The following is a 19,432-nucleotide window of genomic DNA, read 5'->3' on the forward strand; positions in this document are numbered from 1 at the left end:
TCATGTCATCGAAGGCGCGTAGAAATGTGTTCAGGCATACACAATGATTGCAGTTTTCTTTAAAAGGACTATTTTTTGGCGGATTTCCGTACAATAGAAGAGCAATAATTGTAGTCTTAATAGCAAAAGAACTTACAAGTAAACATGAGAGCACTTTAAAACGAGGGTAGATCAAAATATACTCAGATATAACTCATTTTTAGTTCCCTCCGCTGGCCCATCCACCGATTTAAGAACATGTTTCTTGAACACTTAAAATAACCTTTTTCGAGATATGCTCTAGATATATATCCAGGACCCTCATTCCCGAAGTTTTAATTTCTGAAGACTGACGTCCAAATGAGGCCTTGGCTCATTAAAATTTCCATCCCCGCTTTCCAATAGCAAACCTATTAGAGTGGCCACTAATTATTTTAATTTGGTGCCAAGGATGTCTAATAATTGAAGCAAAATAAATGCGGGCACTCACACTCCAAGATGCTGCGAAAATAGCACTAGTGGAAAAATTGAGGGTGATATTTCTGCCTTGAATCACCTATATGTATCACTTTCACCTTGGCACGAGGTTTGAGGCACGTTTGAAATAACCGAAAGGAAATAAAATGTATCCACGAAACTTTTAGCTATAAATCTATGGTAAAAGGATGCCAAAAACTGTCATTTTTCTTCCTATCTCTAATTAATAAATGACCAAATATGGAACCCATAATTTTTATTTAAAACAAAGAATGTGGATTGACGAGGTAACTCATACAGCTAAGGATTGACAAGTGAACTGACAATATGCTACGAGTAATGCAACTAAGGGAGCGAGAAAGTACACTCAAAATTGCAAATGATTAACCTCTTTATTTTGTGCTTCTCTTCAGGGTTGAAGAACCTTAGCTGAGCTTTCAAAACGAAACTACTTTTAAAAAGGAATTTCAATGGTACATTTCCAAAATCGTAGCTTGCAATTAGGCAGGAATACGCTAAGATACTTTTTTTGTCGACGAACAGATAATATTTGCTAGCCGCTCAGCGTTAAAAAACGCTTAGATGCGGATAATGACGAAGCAAATTACAAAAAAACATTCTATCGGGATGACCTTCACGGAGAAACACGGAAAATATTTAATCGCCGCCACTTCGCAATATAGAATGCACGTTATAAAGAAATAGTTCGATGGAAATAACGACTAATTTTCCGAGTCGATCGCGTTTAAGTTAAGTCATCCAAAGGGGCACATGAAACAAAATTTCTAGCCCCAGCTACAAGTTAAACAGAACAATAAAACTTAAATTAAAGTAACGGTCTCGGAGGTTATTACAGGGTTGCCATAACACCTGATTTGACCCGGAGACACCAGGTCTTAGCTATAATCCCTGGACTACGTACAGGACATACGTGCCAAACCTCCAGATAAAACCAATTTTGAAAAAAATACAAAAGGAATGGATATAGTTTTTTTACGATACTGACGAGTTACATAGCTGACATTTTCAAAGCATGAAATCGATCATAAAGCCTTCTTAAGGCCTATGGTATGAAAAAGTCACAAATTCTATTCTCCATCTCATGGAGCTTACTGGCAGAAGAGATACATAAAAGTCTCAAACGCGTTCCAATAAATACATACCACTATCTATCCATCTAGATCGACTGTGATTGACGTCACTGAAGCACACTATTTAGACAAACTACATATCGAGGGTTGAAAGGTTACAGCAGGAGGTGCAAATCGATATATCAAAAATATCGTTGCCACGGCGGTATGCTTTAGTATAAGTGCGGTATTTCAATAAGAAATGTGATGGTATTGCAATATAATAAACGATTCACATATATGGACGAGTAGACTAATTTGAGAAGTAACAATATTCAACGATTTCCAATTTACATTGTTCAGTCCTGGAAACTATTGAGGGAATCTCTATCAAAAACTAGGTGCCCCAGTGATCAACATCTAGGTGCGTGGACAGTAATTACGACAAGGTATGAGTTACGGAGGATAAGGAAGATGAGTAAGAAATATGTCAGATTTTTTTCTTCCTGAAATAATGTGCATGCAATGATTTACCTCCCTGTCCGAGAGCTACATTGGAAGCTTCTGCCAAACTTCAGCCAAAAAGAAACCGAACTGAATATATTATGAAAATTTCGAGAATCAATCCCAGGCCGTCAATGTCTGCAGAAGACCTCCAATCTGTTACATCATAGTATTAACGAGCGTTTGGGAACCACGCAGCAAATATGGGATGGTTTATTAAGTGATCATTCGGAACTGTTCACCCCGCTCAACTATGTGACCTTTCGGAATGTTTGAGAGTTCACCATCGACAGAAATCCGTACTTCGCCGTCAAGGGGTTACACTTGAAGATCACCGTGCATGGTGCTTACTACATAGTTTGTGAACTATTCCGCCAAATAGTTCGCAGATATATGACGTCAAATTTCGCCCGCTCTCAATAGCACGTAGTGAATAGCTGCACATTCCTACACCTATGCCTTCAATTCCTTTTATTTTCAGATATCTTGTTTTATCGTTTAATCAGTAACATATTCCTTCGTCTATAAATCTGGCTTTTACATTTATACAAGATTAAATAATGACGGTTTTTACATTAAGGTTTTCCTATAACCTCTCTACTCGGGGAAGTGTGGATTTTTTAAGTCGAAATTTAGAGTGCTATTTGATCGCCCAAGTTCACGTTCATTTATATTTAAAACTACAGTAATGGCATTTAAGAAAGTTTATCTTGCCATTTGTAAAAGTGCACCATACACGGGGACTCGGGAAATAATTTCACATTCCGAAGTCCAAAACCTAACCGTGAAGATAGAACGTCAGGAAACTGTATCAGTTCCCAATACTTACACGATAATTTCATAATATTCGAATGTATGAAGCCGGGAATTTAAAATGATTAGGAAAAATCTGGGCAGAGCCTTTTATCTAGTGCAGCTCACGGGGTAGTAGTGGATTAGTTAAACAGGTGGGGCGGAACACGGGAGATGTGCATGATATGCATGGAGGTGAAGCTTGAAAACGGCAAGCGCGTTTAATTCGAGAAGGGGTGAACTGGGATGCAATGGACCAAGGGCAAAAGAAGAGGTTGAGATAGAGCAAGAAGAAAAAACGGCGGTTTATGGCACAAGATCTTCGTGTAAAAGAGGACGTGGGTTGGAAGAGAATAAAACAGGGGCCCTAACTCAGAGGATTACCATGTAATTTGGTTTATCCGCTTCCGTGGTTGCACTATTCCATTTCAAATGTGTTCCCTTGATCCCAGAAAAATGCCCACGCAGATCAGGTAAGCAGTTTAACGAGTAATAACGCGCCACATAATTATTTTAGAACTTATATCTTGGTTTACGAATGAATCCGCAATGTTTCTTCAAAGGGGCAAATCCCTCAATCTCCACCACAGTCATAAGCCCTAATTATGGTTTATATCGGTGAGGGTAACACCTAAACTCATTATTAGCAGTATGCAAAATTTATTCATCAAGGTAAGATTAGTTCCTTTCGCTCTGCCACCAGCGGCGTACCATGATGTTCTGACATCTATAAAATGAAACAACTGGGGTTACCGCCCGAGTTATTCCTCGAGAACCTGACTCCGGAGTCATCACTCTGGATTTCAATCCACGGTCCTCCGGTCAACAGCCAAACCCTCTCCCAACTCGACCGCCGCAGCGCGCCGTCCTATTGTGGCAACCATCCTACGACAAGCTTCTCTACTCTTTAGGTTGCTCCCCAGTCCCGAAATGGTCTCCTACCCCCCAGAAGAGAGGAGAAGACCGCGGAGGAAACGAGAGTAAGAGATGGGACGGGGGAAGAGAGACGGAGATGTCTACGGGCCGGAAAGGGGCTCTAAGGTTTCGGGGGGCCACTGGAGTGAATGGACGAAGAGATTCTTCAGTCGATTGCACGGGTGCTGAGGACGACGACGGAACGGACACCCTGAGTAATGACTTCATTCCCCAAGACCCGGCCAACCACCGTAATTCCTCTCCTCTCGTGGAGCAATCGACGGGAAGCATAGGTCAAACTTTGGGAAGAACAGCGAGAGGTAGGCAATGGGAGCGGTTGGTTGTTGAGTTTGGGAAAACATTAGGCAAAGAAGAGAGGGGCGGGGAGGGGGGTTGGGCACGGAGGGTGAGTGCGGGGGAGGAGAGCAAGGGGGAGGACAGCAAGGGGGAGAGGGGGGGAATGCGGAGACCCACCGCTGAGAAGTGACCATGACCGAGGTCCCCTCCCACTACTTATCCCGTTCCTCTGCCTCTTTCGCAACTAGGGCCGTGCGATATTAAGACGCCAACGCAGACTGCTACGTGATGCGTAAACGCGATATCACATTGCTTCGTCGATCGCCGAGAGTTTCGATGCATCGTACTTGGATGTAAATCGGCCATTACATGCAGGAATCTAATCTAATGAGTCCATTCTGAAGGGCGAAATTAACGTTTATCATCCCCGCTTCTACAAGAGTTGACAATCGATCACAGCAGGTTTCTATCCTAGGGACGAGGTAGCCGCCATCCGCGTGAATTCGATTGTTTATTCCAAATCGTATGGAAAATATTCGAAAAAATATTTAATACAAGTCTTATTCACTGTTTGCATCGAACATTAAATTGTAATATAAATTCACCGTTATTTATGTACTTCAAGCTCGAAGTATGTTTGAGCCTTATTACGACTAAATTAATGTAGAAGGTAGTTGCGAACGCCTTGACAAGGTTCGACTTCCAAATGAAGTCTATTCGATCTATATCGATCGGTTTAGAGTAAAGAGAGAGTGTGTGTCTGAGGATTCAGTGCAACGTTGCAACATAAATAGGGGGTATCCCAATCTCAATATCAGCCACCTATCTAAAATATATCACGTGGGGATAGTATACAGAACGGGTATATCAACACCAACCAACGACTACACACATATAGGAAGATTCATCCTAAATATCTACATTGATATCGACGTGAAGAAACCGACGGGTTGCCAATCGAGATTCTGTGGAATCGACACCGTGGAGCGAACAGGAAACATTCCAAGTACTCGGATCACCCGATTCGCATAATGTGTTCCCGGCCAGAGCGGAGATCCCCTCAGCCGTTGCAATCAATGCCTCCATTGAGTTTTTGAAACATCCATATCGGCGGTCCGAAGGACGCGTTGGCTAGTGAACTTTCTTCCGGCGCCGAGTTTCTCGGTTCAGATTCCGATGGTAAATTATTATTTTTCAGGGGGATCCCGATCGCTAGTCGGGCGTCGTGAGGAGAGCAGTTCTAAGTTCATCGACGGACGAATAGTTCATCAAAACGGGGACCTCTTGACGCATGTATTGCGTGAACAGAAGCTTGGTACGGACGCCGATCGCCCCCCGCCCTCTTTCCTCTCACTAGAAGTCCAATTTATCCGGGTTCGCAGCGAAAACGTCTCGGGGTGACGTGATAATGGGTGCGCATACGCCGAGCAGCGTCGAAGATGAACTTGGGTAAGAAAAAGCCTTGCGTAGTTGTTTATCATGAAAAGGATAAACTAAGAGATTGTCAAACGGCACTCAGCTAAGCATGATGTTATTCATATTCAATGACAGAAGATGTCTTATTTTTGCAGCTAAATACTCAAAAAACTAAGCTTTGGCGATATTCTTGTGACGATTAGTCGGAAAAATCCGCAGGTGGTCCGTATAGAAATCCCAGAGCACGCAAGAGTAACTAATTACCATAATGAACCATAACAGTGGAATTGGATCATTACCAAAGACATGTAATGATACGGTCGAAGAAAATAATATAGCCTTAGGGTCATAAAATCAACCTTTGTGTCTTCTCGAAACATTTTCCATAATACTCGCCTTTACTTGAAATATTCGCTGTTGGGAGAGAGCCAAAGAATAAAACCACGAATATCAATTGAGAATTTCAGAAAATAATTCCATTAAATGGGCAGTAAGTTGGGTTCCACGTCCATAAATTTGATAACAAAATTTAAACGTCATTAATAATGTACTCGTCAGGCTTTCAAAGTGAGTTCAAACTTTGTCAATTTTAAATATTCAGGCATGGCGTGGTGATACTGGAGTGCAGGGAATGGCCATATAATTGCAATATTCCATTATATGAATTAATCATTGCAACCTGAAGATGGTGTGTTCAAATCAAAATCTAGTTCGCAATTAATTAATATCTATTGAAAAAATTGCTCTTAATTGATCACTCATTGTGAAATATTTGTTCTAGGCCTCCCTCATTGAACCGATATGAGTGTTAATTCCGATTTATTTAAATCAGACAAGTATCTGTTGCCTGCGAAAAATAACATTACACCGTGAACTTACGGGAGGCCACGCCACTTGCTACCGAAGTTTAGATTGTCGAGCGGTGAACCTAGTACTTACCCCGCGAATAATTACGCGTAAATAGCGTGTATACAATGAAATAATAAGAAATAAGATAAAATGTAAAATTTATAATCACTAGACCGCCGCCTAATACACATTCTTCGCCCTAATGCCGTGCCTACGGGCATGTAGCAGCAAATTGTGCATCGGTTTTAACGCGGTAAAATTAAAAATTAAATTTCAATGATTATGCCTAACTATTTAGTATTTCCCCGAGATATAACCACGCATAAAAAACTTTATCAGGATTCACAATTTTAGGTAACATCAGAGGAAATCCTTCATTCTCCTAGGAACCACTGACCCAAATGAATTCCCCTGGAGATTCAGGACAAGTTCGAGCTAGCCCATGGAATTTGGAGAGAAAGCTCCTTACGGAAAGGGGATTACCCTAATGAATAGTTCCAGTTAAGCCCTTGGCCGTCCGATGAATATACCAACAAGATAATTGGAGTGTACCGACTTGGATTAGCAAGGATTAGGAAACGTTAATCAACAGCTCTACCACGATGAAGATATTTCAACCACGGCATGGTCTTCACTGCTTCGAACGAGCATTACAGCAAAGATAAATTTCTCTTTATTCCGTCGAAATTTGCGTCACGGTGAGTAATAAAATTAAATGAGGAAAGGAATTTAATCCACTGTTGCCTTAGTTGGTGGCAACTTTATCGTATCTTAAACGCTTGACCTTAAACTTCTCGCTAATTTCACAACAAAAATTAACTGAATGTTTTCGAGATGTCTACAAAACTGAACTTATCCATTGCTGATCCTCACCATATGCAAATTCTATTTTCCCGCTCTTTTGTTTCAAATGCCAAATTCGATTAGGATGATATAACAGGATCGGTGCCTGAAAGAAAACAAGAGTATGCTTCATGTATGCCACAGCGTTCAATTCTTTTACAGCCTGATGCCATAAAAGAAGAATAATGGCGACTAAATTTCGCCTCATTCATACATCACCGGTTGCCAGGAACGATTAACACCTCAATCATCAACGCGAAGATTGGATTGGTTGGCTGCTCGGTCCTCCTCGTATTAAGCCCTACTAAAGCAACAATGTACAACACGCCTGCCAACGGGCGGCAATAGATATTCTCAGAATTTCCGGGACACATTAGGTAAATTGTAATTTTTATAGAAATTATGTCGCGGATTAAAATTATTTAATTTGCATTAATCAGTACAACACACAATTACAAAGATAAATGAATTTGAATTTTAAAAGAAAATTAAGATTTCCGTAATATATCATTGCAAAATAAAAGTTAAATGAGGCATTTCAAGAATCATATTACTTGAAAATTCAAAGCCTACTGTCGCGAACCGCATAAAAAGCAGTGTTAGGCCGCCGCCTGTGATCCGCTGTCGTAAGGCGTGTGAAATGCACACAAGAGTAGGGGGGGCATGTTCCTTCCCCCCTGTGGCTCCGGCTGAGGTGTCCCATTGAGACCTGGTACCCCAAAAATTACTTTGCTTTGGGGGGACACAATGTCACCGAGATTCAAACCTGAACATTTCGGGTTAACTCTGCCGACTTCCGCTTAAGGCTTAAAACCATGTATCCCCCTCGGAATGAATAGTGACGAAATATTTTCTGATCATCCAAGAGCTGACTGAACTTGACGGTGCGACCGTCGTTGCCCATTGATCGATGAAGAAAAAAGGGTTCGGAGGGTACGATACGCAACAAGCAAGAAAACTTTTGTTAGAGGAAATCGCCGATGTGGGTCGGAATTAAATCGGACTCAAGTGACTAGCAGTTTCCAGGGAGACGGCTCACGACTCCAAAGATTTTTCTCTGTACCAGAGACTTGCAACTATTGCGACTGCTTCTGAATGGCATGGATCGCCGAAACGTGCATGTACGCACATTACTGTCCGCTCTACGAGCATGAATGACGGTGAAATTCACTTGAGATCATATGCTTCGTCTACCGAAATCCATACTATCACCTTCATCCATAATTATGGATGGATTTTTCGAAAAACGCGATCCAGAAAAAAACTTAGAAAAATTTAACCAAAAGCTGAAATCAGAAATGGACTCACATTTCCTATTATAGGCCCTAGAGTAAATTGATACTGAACAGGAAAAAACACAGTATCGTGAAGGTTATGCAGTTTCCGAAGCATTCAGTGACCTATGGAATATTGAAGAAGGATTTTGAGTCAAGTGATTATTTTGATAATTAGTTCATATCGAAGATTTAAAGATGTAATAAATTATGCGTTCTACTTATATTGCATAAAAACTCCCCCGTACAGTAGAACTGCATCTAGGACACGGGGACGAGCTTAGTATTATTAAAAACAAGAATGTGGGCAAGTAAATAAAGCAAATAAAGAACTAGGCAAATACAAGTCACAAATTATATTCGTCAAAAACTGATGGGCAGCATTTATAAGGTCCTGCTTTTATTTCAGTAGAAACCTATAGTAATATCTTTCCTTAAATAAAAAAATCGAGGTGGTTTTCAAACGTTGCATGCTATCCTATTTGCATTTTAATGCAAAATGCCCCTTAATTAGCAGCATAATGTACGTCATATGGCATAAATTATACGAGTCTCGAGGCAAATCAAGCATTTTGGCTGGTAAATAGTGGTGTCACGCCTAGTAATCACCTTAGCAGCGAGGGCTCTCGTAGAGGCTCCTATCCCGCTGGTAGTTCGTGACTCCCTGGCGTCCCATCGTGTCGCGACACAAATCCACGGTGACCGTTCACGCAAGGGCTCTTCGAATGGTGGCGGGGGAAGCAGCCATTAAACACGGGCAGGGAGTTCAGGGGTAGAGGCACCAACTGCACGTGTCGAAAGTTACATTAAAACGCCACATCCATATTTTCGGAACAATTATCGTCCGTGATAACGGTTACGACTATGCGCTCATACCCATACATAATTCGCAGGAGATAAACCTAGGGAAGCAGCGGATGGGGAGTACGGTTTGGTTATCGACCTCGTTGATTCGGTATGAAAATATTCTGTGGTCAACCATGGCATGACAAAGACAGAATTACGGAGTTGATCTCGAATGAAGGTCAAAACACGCCTTCCACTCGCATGGAATTACGCAATATTTTGAAAAATATATTAAAAAATTTAAAATATACAGGCTGACGAGAACTGCCGGTATCAAAGGAATATTCAGTCATAAAATTATCTTTGTTCGAGGTTTCCTCAGATATAGAGATACTTACATGCGGGCATTGCAATTCAGACACGAATCACGACGAAAACTTACGTTAGGACCGATAAACTCATGAAGAAAACCTGGTGAAATTATAACGCACCGAACAAACCAGTTCGTGGGAATACACGAAATAGTTTGCAAATTAAGTTCTTCGGGCACATTTCTTCTTTTTTTATGAGAGTATCTTTAATCGAGAAACACGAAATTTAATAAGTTCGGCAGTAAACAATTCCTACGCAGCACTCGAACAAGATCCCTCCACCTATTTGACTGCAATCTTATGAACAGAAACTCGTTTCATCGGTGGCAATCTCTACACGAAAGACGAGTCGGAGATTACAAATGTTTGCAGAACTTAATCGAAGGATGTTTACTTTCAGTCTTATGGATTGCCCACCGTTGTGTATTTAACTGTCCGCTGCAGAAGTAAAGTACGTTTTCTCTGGTTCGGCACTAAAGCATCGCCCTTTTCCTCGGAATGAGGGTCAGCAAACTGTATACCTGGGTTAATTTCAAACATGGTCTACGGAACGTTCCCGGGTCATTAGTAACATACCGCTGCGAATATTAGTCTGCCGTGGTTGCTACGGTTCAAGCAGAAAAACGACGGTGGAACTATGTGTGTGGCTTCCGGAAGACAATTAAAAACCACAACGGAAATCAGAGGGCAGGGTTTCCACAAACGTGAACCGACACAGAAATAAAACTTAAATACAGAAGGTTCTTAGTCTGAATCCTAAAAAGATTTTAGCTTGCCACAAAGAGAATTACATTTCCTTTTACGCGTGAAGCTCTTTCATCACAAACCATCCCTCCTATTGAGAAGTTGGGAATCCAGACATCCATGGAAACTGGCCGAAATATGCGGTATGTTTTATAGAAACACAAAACCCGCTACAAACTGCAATCCTAATCCTTCATGTAAAGTTAGTGGTATCATACTTTACGACTCGAGGGTGTTTTAGAAATAATATTACCAGAAAAATGCGTCTGGAAGTGAAATAAATTATTATTTTGGTAGTTCACTCGAGCGATGTCAGCACTCCACTCACTTATTAGTACGTACAATACATATCACTGCAGATATCACCATCCAAGTGAGGCTATTAGTACATATTGGTCTGAGGCTCTCTCATAATTATCATGGAGCGAAAGTAAACAGATGCTGTACGAATTTTAAAGATACCGAAATCGTCGAGCTTCAAAACAGAAAACACACCAAAACACCAGTGCCAGAATGATTAATACGGGGTAAATGTCATATTCATTATTAACAAGAGCTCTAACAGCATCATGACTTTAAGGTCACATCACGGTAAATGAAATACGATGTTAGAAAGAAACTCTGACAACCTGTAGAGGAAGATCTTATCATGCCAAATGTAAAGGCAGAAAATTTAAATTTTCGGGTGCATAACTTATATAAAAATACCAAATTTGAGCATACGGCAATCGAATTAAACTAAGATTACCACCCAAAAGCATTTTCTGCCTACGTTGTCAAATTTCCAGTATCTCTCTTTTCTCCTTCACATAACCTCAGGACAAAGGGTATCTTAGAAAAGTGACATCGAAATTAGTCTTAAGCTCTCTCCCTCTCTCTCATTGTGGGAAAATAAATATCAATCTGAAGGTTTGTTTTTTTTACTCCAACCCTAACTAAGCCGCTAGGTGTATGGGATTCACGAATTCAGGATGGAGGAGAGGTTCCTTTCCCCTGTGGAATCTACAATTCCCCAACATGTGATGACAGAGGAAATCGCGCCAATTGGATTTTTTGCGGGGTTATCCTAAGGCTCCACCAGGGAGTTGACCCCAAAACCCTACGGCCAAAAAGCACTCACTTGACCTCGAACATTTCTACGCCTATCATAAAGTAAGATATCGACATAAAAATCCTTTATATTATCCTGAACTTGTAGCGAACAGTACGTATAACTTCGACTGACTGCAAAAAAAGGACCTGTCAGTTCCTTCATCAAACAATGGAGAGAAGAAAACTGACAAGTTTGGTCAATTGCTTTCGAAAAAAAAATTATACATTATATCTGTGCACAGAATCCAACGGATTTTCCAAGCAAAAACATTCAACCATTTAAAACATACGGGACGATAATACACTACCTACAACGGCATACTTTTTTCGCAGACTCGCATACGAACCACACCACACGCAAGCATATAACATTTTCAGAATTTGGGAGGGTGCATGTACCTGCCACCGATCCCTGACGTTGTCGAAAATGGTGCAATCGCAGCCGAGGATGCCCAGGACTGGTGACTTGATGATAACAACCTTCTTCGCCATCCCGTTCACCCTGTTCTTCATGCGAACCAAACCACCCGGGGCTTTCACGGAGACGACGGTGTCATTCTCCCGCGATGGGTCCATCGTCGAGCCCGGTCCACACGTCTCTATGACCTTTTTCGAGTCGGAAGCGGCGAGAACGAAAGTGCCAGAGAACTACCGCCGAAACTGCAGGGAAGCAGCCTCGACGAATCCTCGCAAATTTAGCGGAAGACTGTTGAGGGCCGTTAAAAAGGCAATGGGGAGGGGGACTGAAAGGAAGCGGAAACCCAATGTGGGATCTGGTGAAAATTCCTAACCCACGGCTAGTCAAACATTCAGAAGAAATGAAGCGACACTCCGCAGTTAAACGATGTACAACTCCCTCGGGAGCACTCCCGCGCTACCCACTGCACCAAGACGCGTGTCGCTGAGTGACTGAGGTCACGGTTAAAGGTGCAGTTCCGAACTGACTTGACGTCCCTAAAATCATGAGCGAGTAGGATGGTGGGTAGAATGCCGTCCCTCTCCAGTCTCTCGCAGAGCGCACACGACGGGCAATGTTTGACCGCCAAAACTGCGACGTCTTCCCCCTCTTTCACCGCGAGAGACTATATTTATGCGTCGGGCTGACCCCCTCTGAAAGCGAAAATCCGAGGGGTGCACACGGAAATATTTGTCGCCACCTTCACCTCGATTCGCGGATGAGGAGAAAAAAAAGAGCGAGAATAACGAAGGGAGAGGGAGAGGGAGAGAGAGAGGCGGATGAGGGGAAGTGACGTCAAAAATACAGAAATGAGAGCAATGCATCAAAAAATAGCGTCTTTGATCCCGAGGGACACTTGGCAAGGCTCTGGGAGGGCCGGGGGAGGGGATTTCAGGGGGTTTTCAGGGTTGTCGCAGAAAAAGACGGGGAATGGACGGAGGGAAGAAATGTTCGGGCGGGGATTCCCACGATGTGACGTTTCCTTTGGGGGCCCGAAAATTGTGTCACAATTATTACGATTGATTAACTTGAAAACCGCGAAATAATCAAAATGAAGTCGTTTTCTCGAGAAAGCCCGCCTCCCTCTCAAACCCTGTAGTCTCAGTAGTTACAAATGTTAGGGGAGGTGACTAACGCTGAGATCACTTGCGCCATGAGGGATAGGTGGGCAATTAGACACAGGTAGTATTTTCGGGGAAGGGTTTAGAGAAACTCGAATTCGGTATTACCCGGACCAGGATTCGAACCTGGGCCTTCGGGGTGGGAAGCTATACACAAGCTATCTCATCAACCCGATCCCCACGACACTGCTAAACAGAAGAAATGTTTCGTGGTGTTTGACGAACGAGGCTATTTCCGAGCGAGAGATTAAGAAAAAGGTGATAAAATAAAGAAATATATCGTCGGCCTTTGTCTTTAAGAGAAAGATGAGAAAATGTTACGCCCTGCGACGCCTTTCACAATGAATGATTCCTAATCATGGAAACAGTCAGAAATTTTTATTTCTTCGTTACATGTTCGTACTGATAGGATTGGCATGACATTATTTTCGCCTGGTTTTGTAGAAGTTTATAGATGAAATTCCACTCCGAGAATTACTGCGGTGTCGGGATACAGGAGAATATTTCATAAACGGTGCACGATAAACTTAATCTTCGGCAAATACAAAACAAACTCAAAATGCCTACTAAGTTAAAATGCTTTAGTCTAGTAGAAGAATAAAACAAATACTACTTTGCATTGACTCCGCTAACACAACTTCGTATTGCTTTTCAAATCATCATGGGAAATTCCTCAAAACCCATGACTCAAAAAAGATTACATCAAACAAAGGCCAAAAGAAGATATTCTTAGTCGGACTTCACCGTTAAAAAAATCCCAGTCGTTCCTATGAACACGAGAAGTCACATTCCGTTTTTACATTATGTATTTTTACGGAAACAAAATCAACGATGAACATGGCCTTTTGAAGGCCTGAAACTCCAACATTTGTCAGTCGTTGTTATCCTGAAAAATTATTCCGGGAAGGAGAAAATAAAGGTGATTATCAAAGGAGAAATTCGCTTTGGATTTAAGATTCATGCCAGATAATTACGTCGTTGACTATGAGCTAATAATGATGGTACAGGCCCACGTTAGGATTATAGAGCAAGGGAAATCATACACTAAAAAAATGGAAGGACTTCAGAAAGGGAGGGGTCTTTTTCCTAATAGCACGAGAAGCACTTAAATCATAATTTCAAGCGCTGAACAAGGAGGAAGAATAAACTGAGAAGACGATGAAAATGAATATTACCTATGAAAGTGTTGACTCAACATCCATGCAATGTGCTGCGTTGAAAATTTATCGCTTGCAAGTGTTTGCGCTCCTTAAGAGACGCCCATGATCTCCTCCGACCGTCTCACTCGAGAGAAAGAGAGATGCCTCCGGCAAGTGTTGGCTCTTCTTTAACCCATTTCTGAAAGGGAGTAATCCTCACTTCTGCCGGAGAAATATTTTTTGCGGAAAATCCAATAAAATCCCACTCGTAAAAATTCTCGAGGATCCAATTTTTAATTACTCCCCGAAAATGTCATTTCATCCCATTTAAAGGCCCCGATTCACTAATCTCAACACTCATGAAATGACCAAACGACTTACAGTTTATTTATGATAATCGTGAACCGCACGTGCAACCACAGTGATAAAATAAATAATCCGACCAGCACGTACCTATTCCGCTGGATATGGAAATTGGTCGGGGTGTGATCACAAATCATGAGCGGTGTAAAGTCAACTATCATAAAAATGTTCGGAGGGATGATTAAATTTCTTTAATATTTACATTAAAAAAATTAAAGCGCTTTGATAAATACCGAAATGATACGTGATCTTATAAGCGAATGAGAGTTAGCTTGTTGATAAATAAAATGAATGGTTATGAAGTTGACAGAGAGTGTGATGCATGATTAATCGAAAATGCGTTTCCGTTAACCACCATAATTTAAAATTCAAAACTCTTATCACCGTTTCATGTATAATAGCATTTAAACTCCAGGGATAACAAAAGAACGCAAAAAATCTAACTAAAGGCTTGAGAAGCAAACCATTGGACTATTGGCTGGTTATTTTAGGTAACATCAACTGAGGCTATCGAAAAAGTTTCAGATGCGATTAATTCGCCGGATTGCTGGGAAAGGACCCTTCGCATACATTGAAAATGCTCCAAACAAGATTTTTTATCGCAAATTAAACGCCCTACAATTATACTTTGGCAGGGAAAGCAGACCCAGATACTATTCATTAAGTACTGCCGCATACGAAATAAAATCAGAAACTATAACGATCTAAGACGGCGGTTTGACACTAAGTGCACTAAAACCTGTCAGTTTAATACGAATAATAGATTAAATGTTCATTTTAACCTAACTATATTTGTTAAATGAAGCGTTTTTCCCCCAATATGGAAAACCTTTACGTACCTAAGTTTAATTTAGGCGCTATTTCGTTTTAGATCGCCATGAATTATTCGTCCATGATCTTTACTATATAAATTTTCTCTTGTTCTTTAGGAAAGTTAACACACTGGATTGACCCCTACAAAATTGTCACCTGCCTATCTATTCACTGCATGTTTTTGGTTAAGCCGTAAATAATGGTTTTAGGATCCATCTTTCTCAATATTTCCATTGCTTTGATTTCTCGCATCGCAAAGCCACTCATTCAAGTTGAAAATTTTAAGGTGCGCATTGCCATCTCAATTTGGATTCTGCGAGGGAGGGGATTACGATATGAATACATACATTTATTTTAAAATTAATAATGCAGAAAACTATCAAATCTCTCGCCTCAAATCTCTGTTCCAGAAAACATCCATTTAAAATAAGTAGACACCCAAGGACTTTCTTCGTTACCGATGATGGCGGCATGTCCTTAATACAGATACTGGATAAAAAAAGTTTGATGAGCAGAAATGCTCCGCCCATTGTGAAAAGCAAGCGAGAAAAATAAATGACGCAGATTAACTGCGGTGGAGGTCCTTCTCAGATATGATCCCATGGTAAAATTAGTCTCTTTTGAAGAAAACTGTCGTCTGAAAGGGAAAAAATGACTACAAACAATAAAATAAACCACGGCAATGGAGCCGTAGATTTTCTTGAACGCGCTATTGAGAAAAACACCATTTTTCATTAGAAACGCGAGTTAAGAGTTGTTTCTTTCTTTGGAGAAGGGCGGACCCCGCTGAATGCTAAAATAAATTCATCACGAAACTAAATATGCGGAGTTACCAAAAGGTAAATAATAATAAATAACCCTAAGGTTGGTTTTGATAGGCGAGGGTGCAACTCAACCCGGAAAAGTCCAATGGCACGCGAAATTCACATATTCATGGTCCTGGTGGTGGGGAGAAAGGGGGCAGTTCCTTTTACTGTGCCAACTGCGATTTAAATCGAAACTTAGGGTATCGGAAAATCGCATCGCTTAAATATTAGAAGAAGAAAGACCAAGGATTCTACTCATGGCTCCTATTCCGAAAGACACCAAATCCAACATTTTCAGAAAATGAATAATGAGTGTCAGCTTATGCGTAGTTCTTGGTAGACGCTTCCATCAGTTAAACAGCAATAGTTTACTAACGTATTTTTCACGGATGTCTTCAGTTACACTGCAACACCTAATCCATCCTAGTTTAAAAATCTCAATTTTAGATTATTTTGAATCTGGTATCTGTCAACAAGCTCCACCAACACATTATTCTGAGCTGCTCTTTTGGTAGAAGAGAAATGTAGGTTAAAATAGAAATTTAGCCGAAAGACTTCACGATTCCATTTATTTTCAACTTACGTGGAGTAGTCTATGACAATGCGTGTCAGAGTTCCGGGTGGAGCGCCTAAGTGATTGCTATACACACAACCTGTAGTAACTAGATAAAAAACGCGTCAAAAATCTTCAGAATAGCCAAAAAATGGTTAGCAACTATGAAAGCTCTTAATTGAAGAATCTCTGAACTAGAACGTTAACACGCCGTGGTATTTATCCTACAATTAAAACGCAAAGAAAGTGTTCATTAACAATTGTGACTTTTATTATATAACCCAATTTACTCATTTAGCGCGAGCTTGAATGTTTTTTGCCATAGCCCCGTAGTGAAGGGAATAAAAGACGCACCTATTCAGTGAGCAGGATAAAAGCAGCAAGAGGAAACGCGAACGCCTTAAAAGTGCCATTTTAATTTTGCGATTTCTTTGGGATAATGTGAGGAAGACTGCTTATTAAAAAAGGTGTGTAAAGAAAAGGAATTTGTAGGTTATTTTACAGTCCATAAATGACAACGACTACTACCAGGACTTATAGAGAAAAATGGTGGAAGAGCAGAGCGGCGAGAACTAGAGTATTTTTCTAGTATAACTTGTCCTGAGAATTTGTAAGAAATTCATTCCGTCCTACAAATCCATTGATAGAAACATGACTGGATAGCCTAGGCAGGATGTAAACGGCTGCGCCAGTCGAGGGATATAACAGCGGCCAATCAGCCACAATCGGTCGCAATAAGTGGTGGCATTGGATGATGGTGATGTAACATGCGACATACATACTGACATGAAATACAGTAAGAGGAATAACAGGAGATGTTGAAAGGGAATAGCGCCAGAAATGGCGCCAAACTTGAGCAATACACGCTGCTCTTTTTCCTTTCAACTGTCAATCTTTCGACATCCTTATACAATATTTCTCAAACGGCGAGGTCTTGAGAAAATCTTCGAAGGCAGAAGGATTTATACGTATTTGTCTCACTTCAATGGAATTCTCAGCGAGCTGTTTTTTTACGGATTTCAGGGGAGAACTAACAGTCTAAGAGTAATGTTTCACGCGATGAGTACACCATGAATATTTTTTTTTTCATTCATTTATTCAATATCCTTTCACAACCATTACTGGAATTGAACTTGATGAAGCTTCCATTTTGTAGTGCAAGTGGATCCTCATGCTTCCCCCATGATGCAGTGAGATCTCCAAGTATCACCACATGCAGTATTAATAGCAAGATGCCTTACACTTAAAAAAAATTAGCGACGGCGTATGATCCGTAATGGCATATTTGTTTCATAAAAAATATCTATATTCTGCCATATTTATTTCCAGAAAAATGATATTAAAAAACTATAAAATGTAAAGATCTGGCGTGATATGGTATTATTACGACAATTATTAATATAAATCGCGCTTGCAGTGCTTGCATAGGTCATATTAGCCAACTAGTGCACTCCTTCATTCTTCTTCGAAAATTAACTTTTGATGCACGACGAAGACTTCGATCAACAAACTTATGCGATCTAAATCAACTCCAAACATATAATACGATCCGAGTACATCTTTTGGGTGTTTGGGAACTTGGAAGACAAGTCTCGGCTTAATAACGGTTGGCCGCCAGTCAATGTGAGTTGGTAACTACGCGACAAGGTGGAAACAAGGAAAAAATGAAAAGTTTTCCGTTCAAAACTGCAAATTATTTGGGAGTGTGACAAAGCAAAAATCACTGAATCAATAGAAGTGTAGGAAAGATAAAAGAGACAAGGAAAAAGCACTGAGGGAGATTATAACGAAGAGAGTCATTAATCAAACTTTAACTAGGAAAAACTGCGCGGAAATCACAATGAACATAAGTAAAAGGTTGGCAGAATTTACCTTGAAAGTCCAGATGCCAGAAGTCTTTCAGGTCAGTTCTTGGTTTCGTTACTCAGAATACTTAACTATGCACGAGGAAAGTTCCAAAGGCGGAAAATTGAAAAGTTGAGGCATATACTCGTAGGAATGCATTTCACGAACTTTACCGCTTCCTGAGCGTAGGATAACTAAGAGCCACAGAACGCTGAACCATGAGCACCTACCAAGACTCTAAATCAGTCGTTTACCGCATAATCTTACATAAAGATGAGCTGCGGCTGGGATAGAGAGAGGTATGCCCTAGGGAAACTATGCACATACATTCCCTTCACGCCGCTCCCTTAGGAAGTAGAGAAAGTCACACATGCCTCCTTAGTTGCGTTAGAATGGAGAGAGTGGAGTAATGGAAGAGTAGTGTAGGTATGAAGAGGTTAAAAACCGTACGGAGTTAAGACGGCGATAATCACACCGTCATCGGTGACATAAGAGAAATGACGAGTTAATTACCGTGTAAAAGTAAACCGAAAGTCTGTTTAGAACCAGCTATCACTGCTAGATGTAATAGAGAGGATAATGTTGGGAAAGCAAGCCAGAGGGAGGAAAATAATGGGCATTTTGGATGAAATTAAGGGAGGTAAAAAGAGTGCAAAGCTAAAGCATGAGTTTTTGTTATATTTAATTTGGAGTTTAACGATATTTTGTGTCATTCTGGCCAAAGCTAGAGATTAATGTGTAGTGCTAGGGCCCATCGATTAAATCCTAACCCGCTGGAATACTGCTAAAAACCACTACTAGCCAACATTTTACGCCTCCCTCGGAATGTTTATATAAAACCACCATGCAAGTGCTTGATCCTGGAAGACATGAATAGCCAATTATTTCAATGTCGTATATAAAAATTGAGGCATAATGGCCACGGG

The 19,432-nt window shown here is 40.8% G+C and overlaps 1 protein-coding gene across 4 annotated transcripts in view; it reads right to left on the minus strand.

Annotated features, from left to right (window-relative positions):
• Positions 1-19,432, minus strand: part of Mctp (multiple C2 domain and transmembrane region protein) — a 141,914-nt gene that overhangs the window by 56,928 nt on the left and 65,554 nt on the right. Inside the window, exon 1 of one of the 4 annotated variants that reach the window (XM_071588351.1) lies at positions 11,809-12,267. The exons of the other annotated variants lie outside the window; for them this stretch is intronic. Coding sequence (XP_071444452.1) covers positions 11,809-11,985 — 177 coding nt within the window. The 5' untranslated portion in view covers positions 11,986-12,267. Of the gene's footprint in view, positions 1-11,808; positions 12,268-19,432 lie in introns of those variants that run through there. 4 annotated transcript variants of the gene reach the window in all.

This window comes from Hetaerina americana, unplaced genomic scaffold (assembly GCF_022747635.1).
Source record: "Hetaerina americana unplaced genomic scaffold, ioHetAmer1.1.p SCAF_1, whole genome shotgun sequence".
NCBI lineage: Eukaryota > Metazoa > Arthropoda > Insecta > Odonata > Calopterygidae > Hetaerina > Hetaerina americana.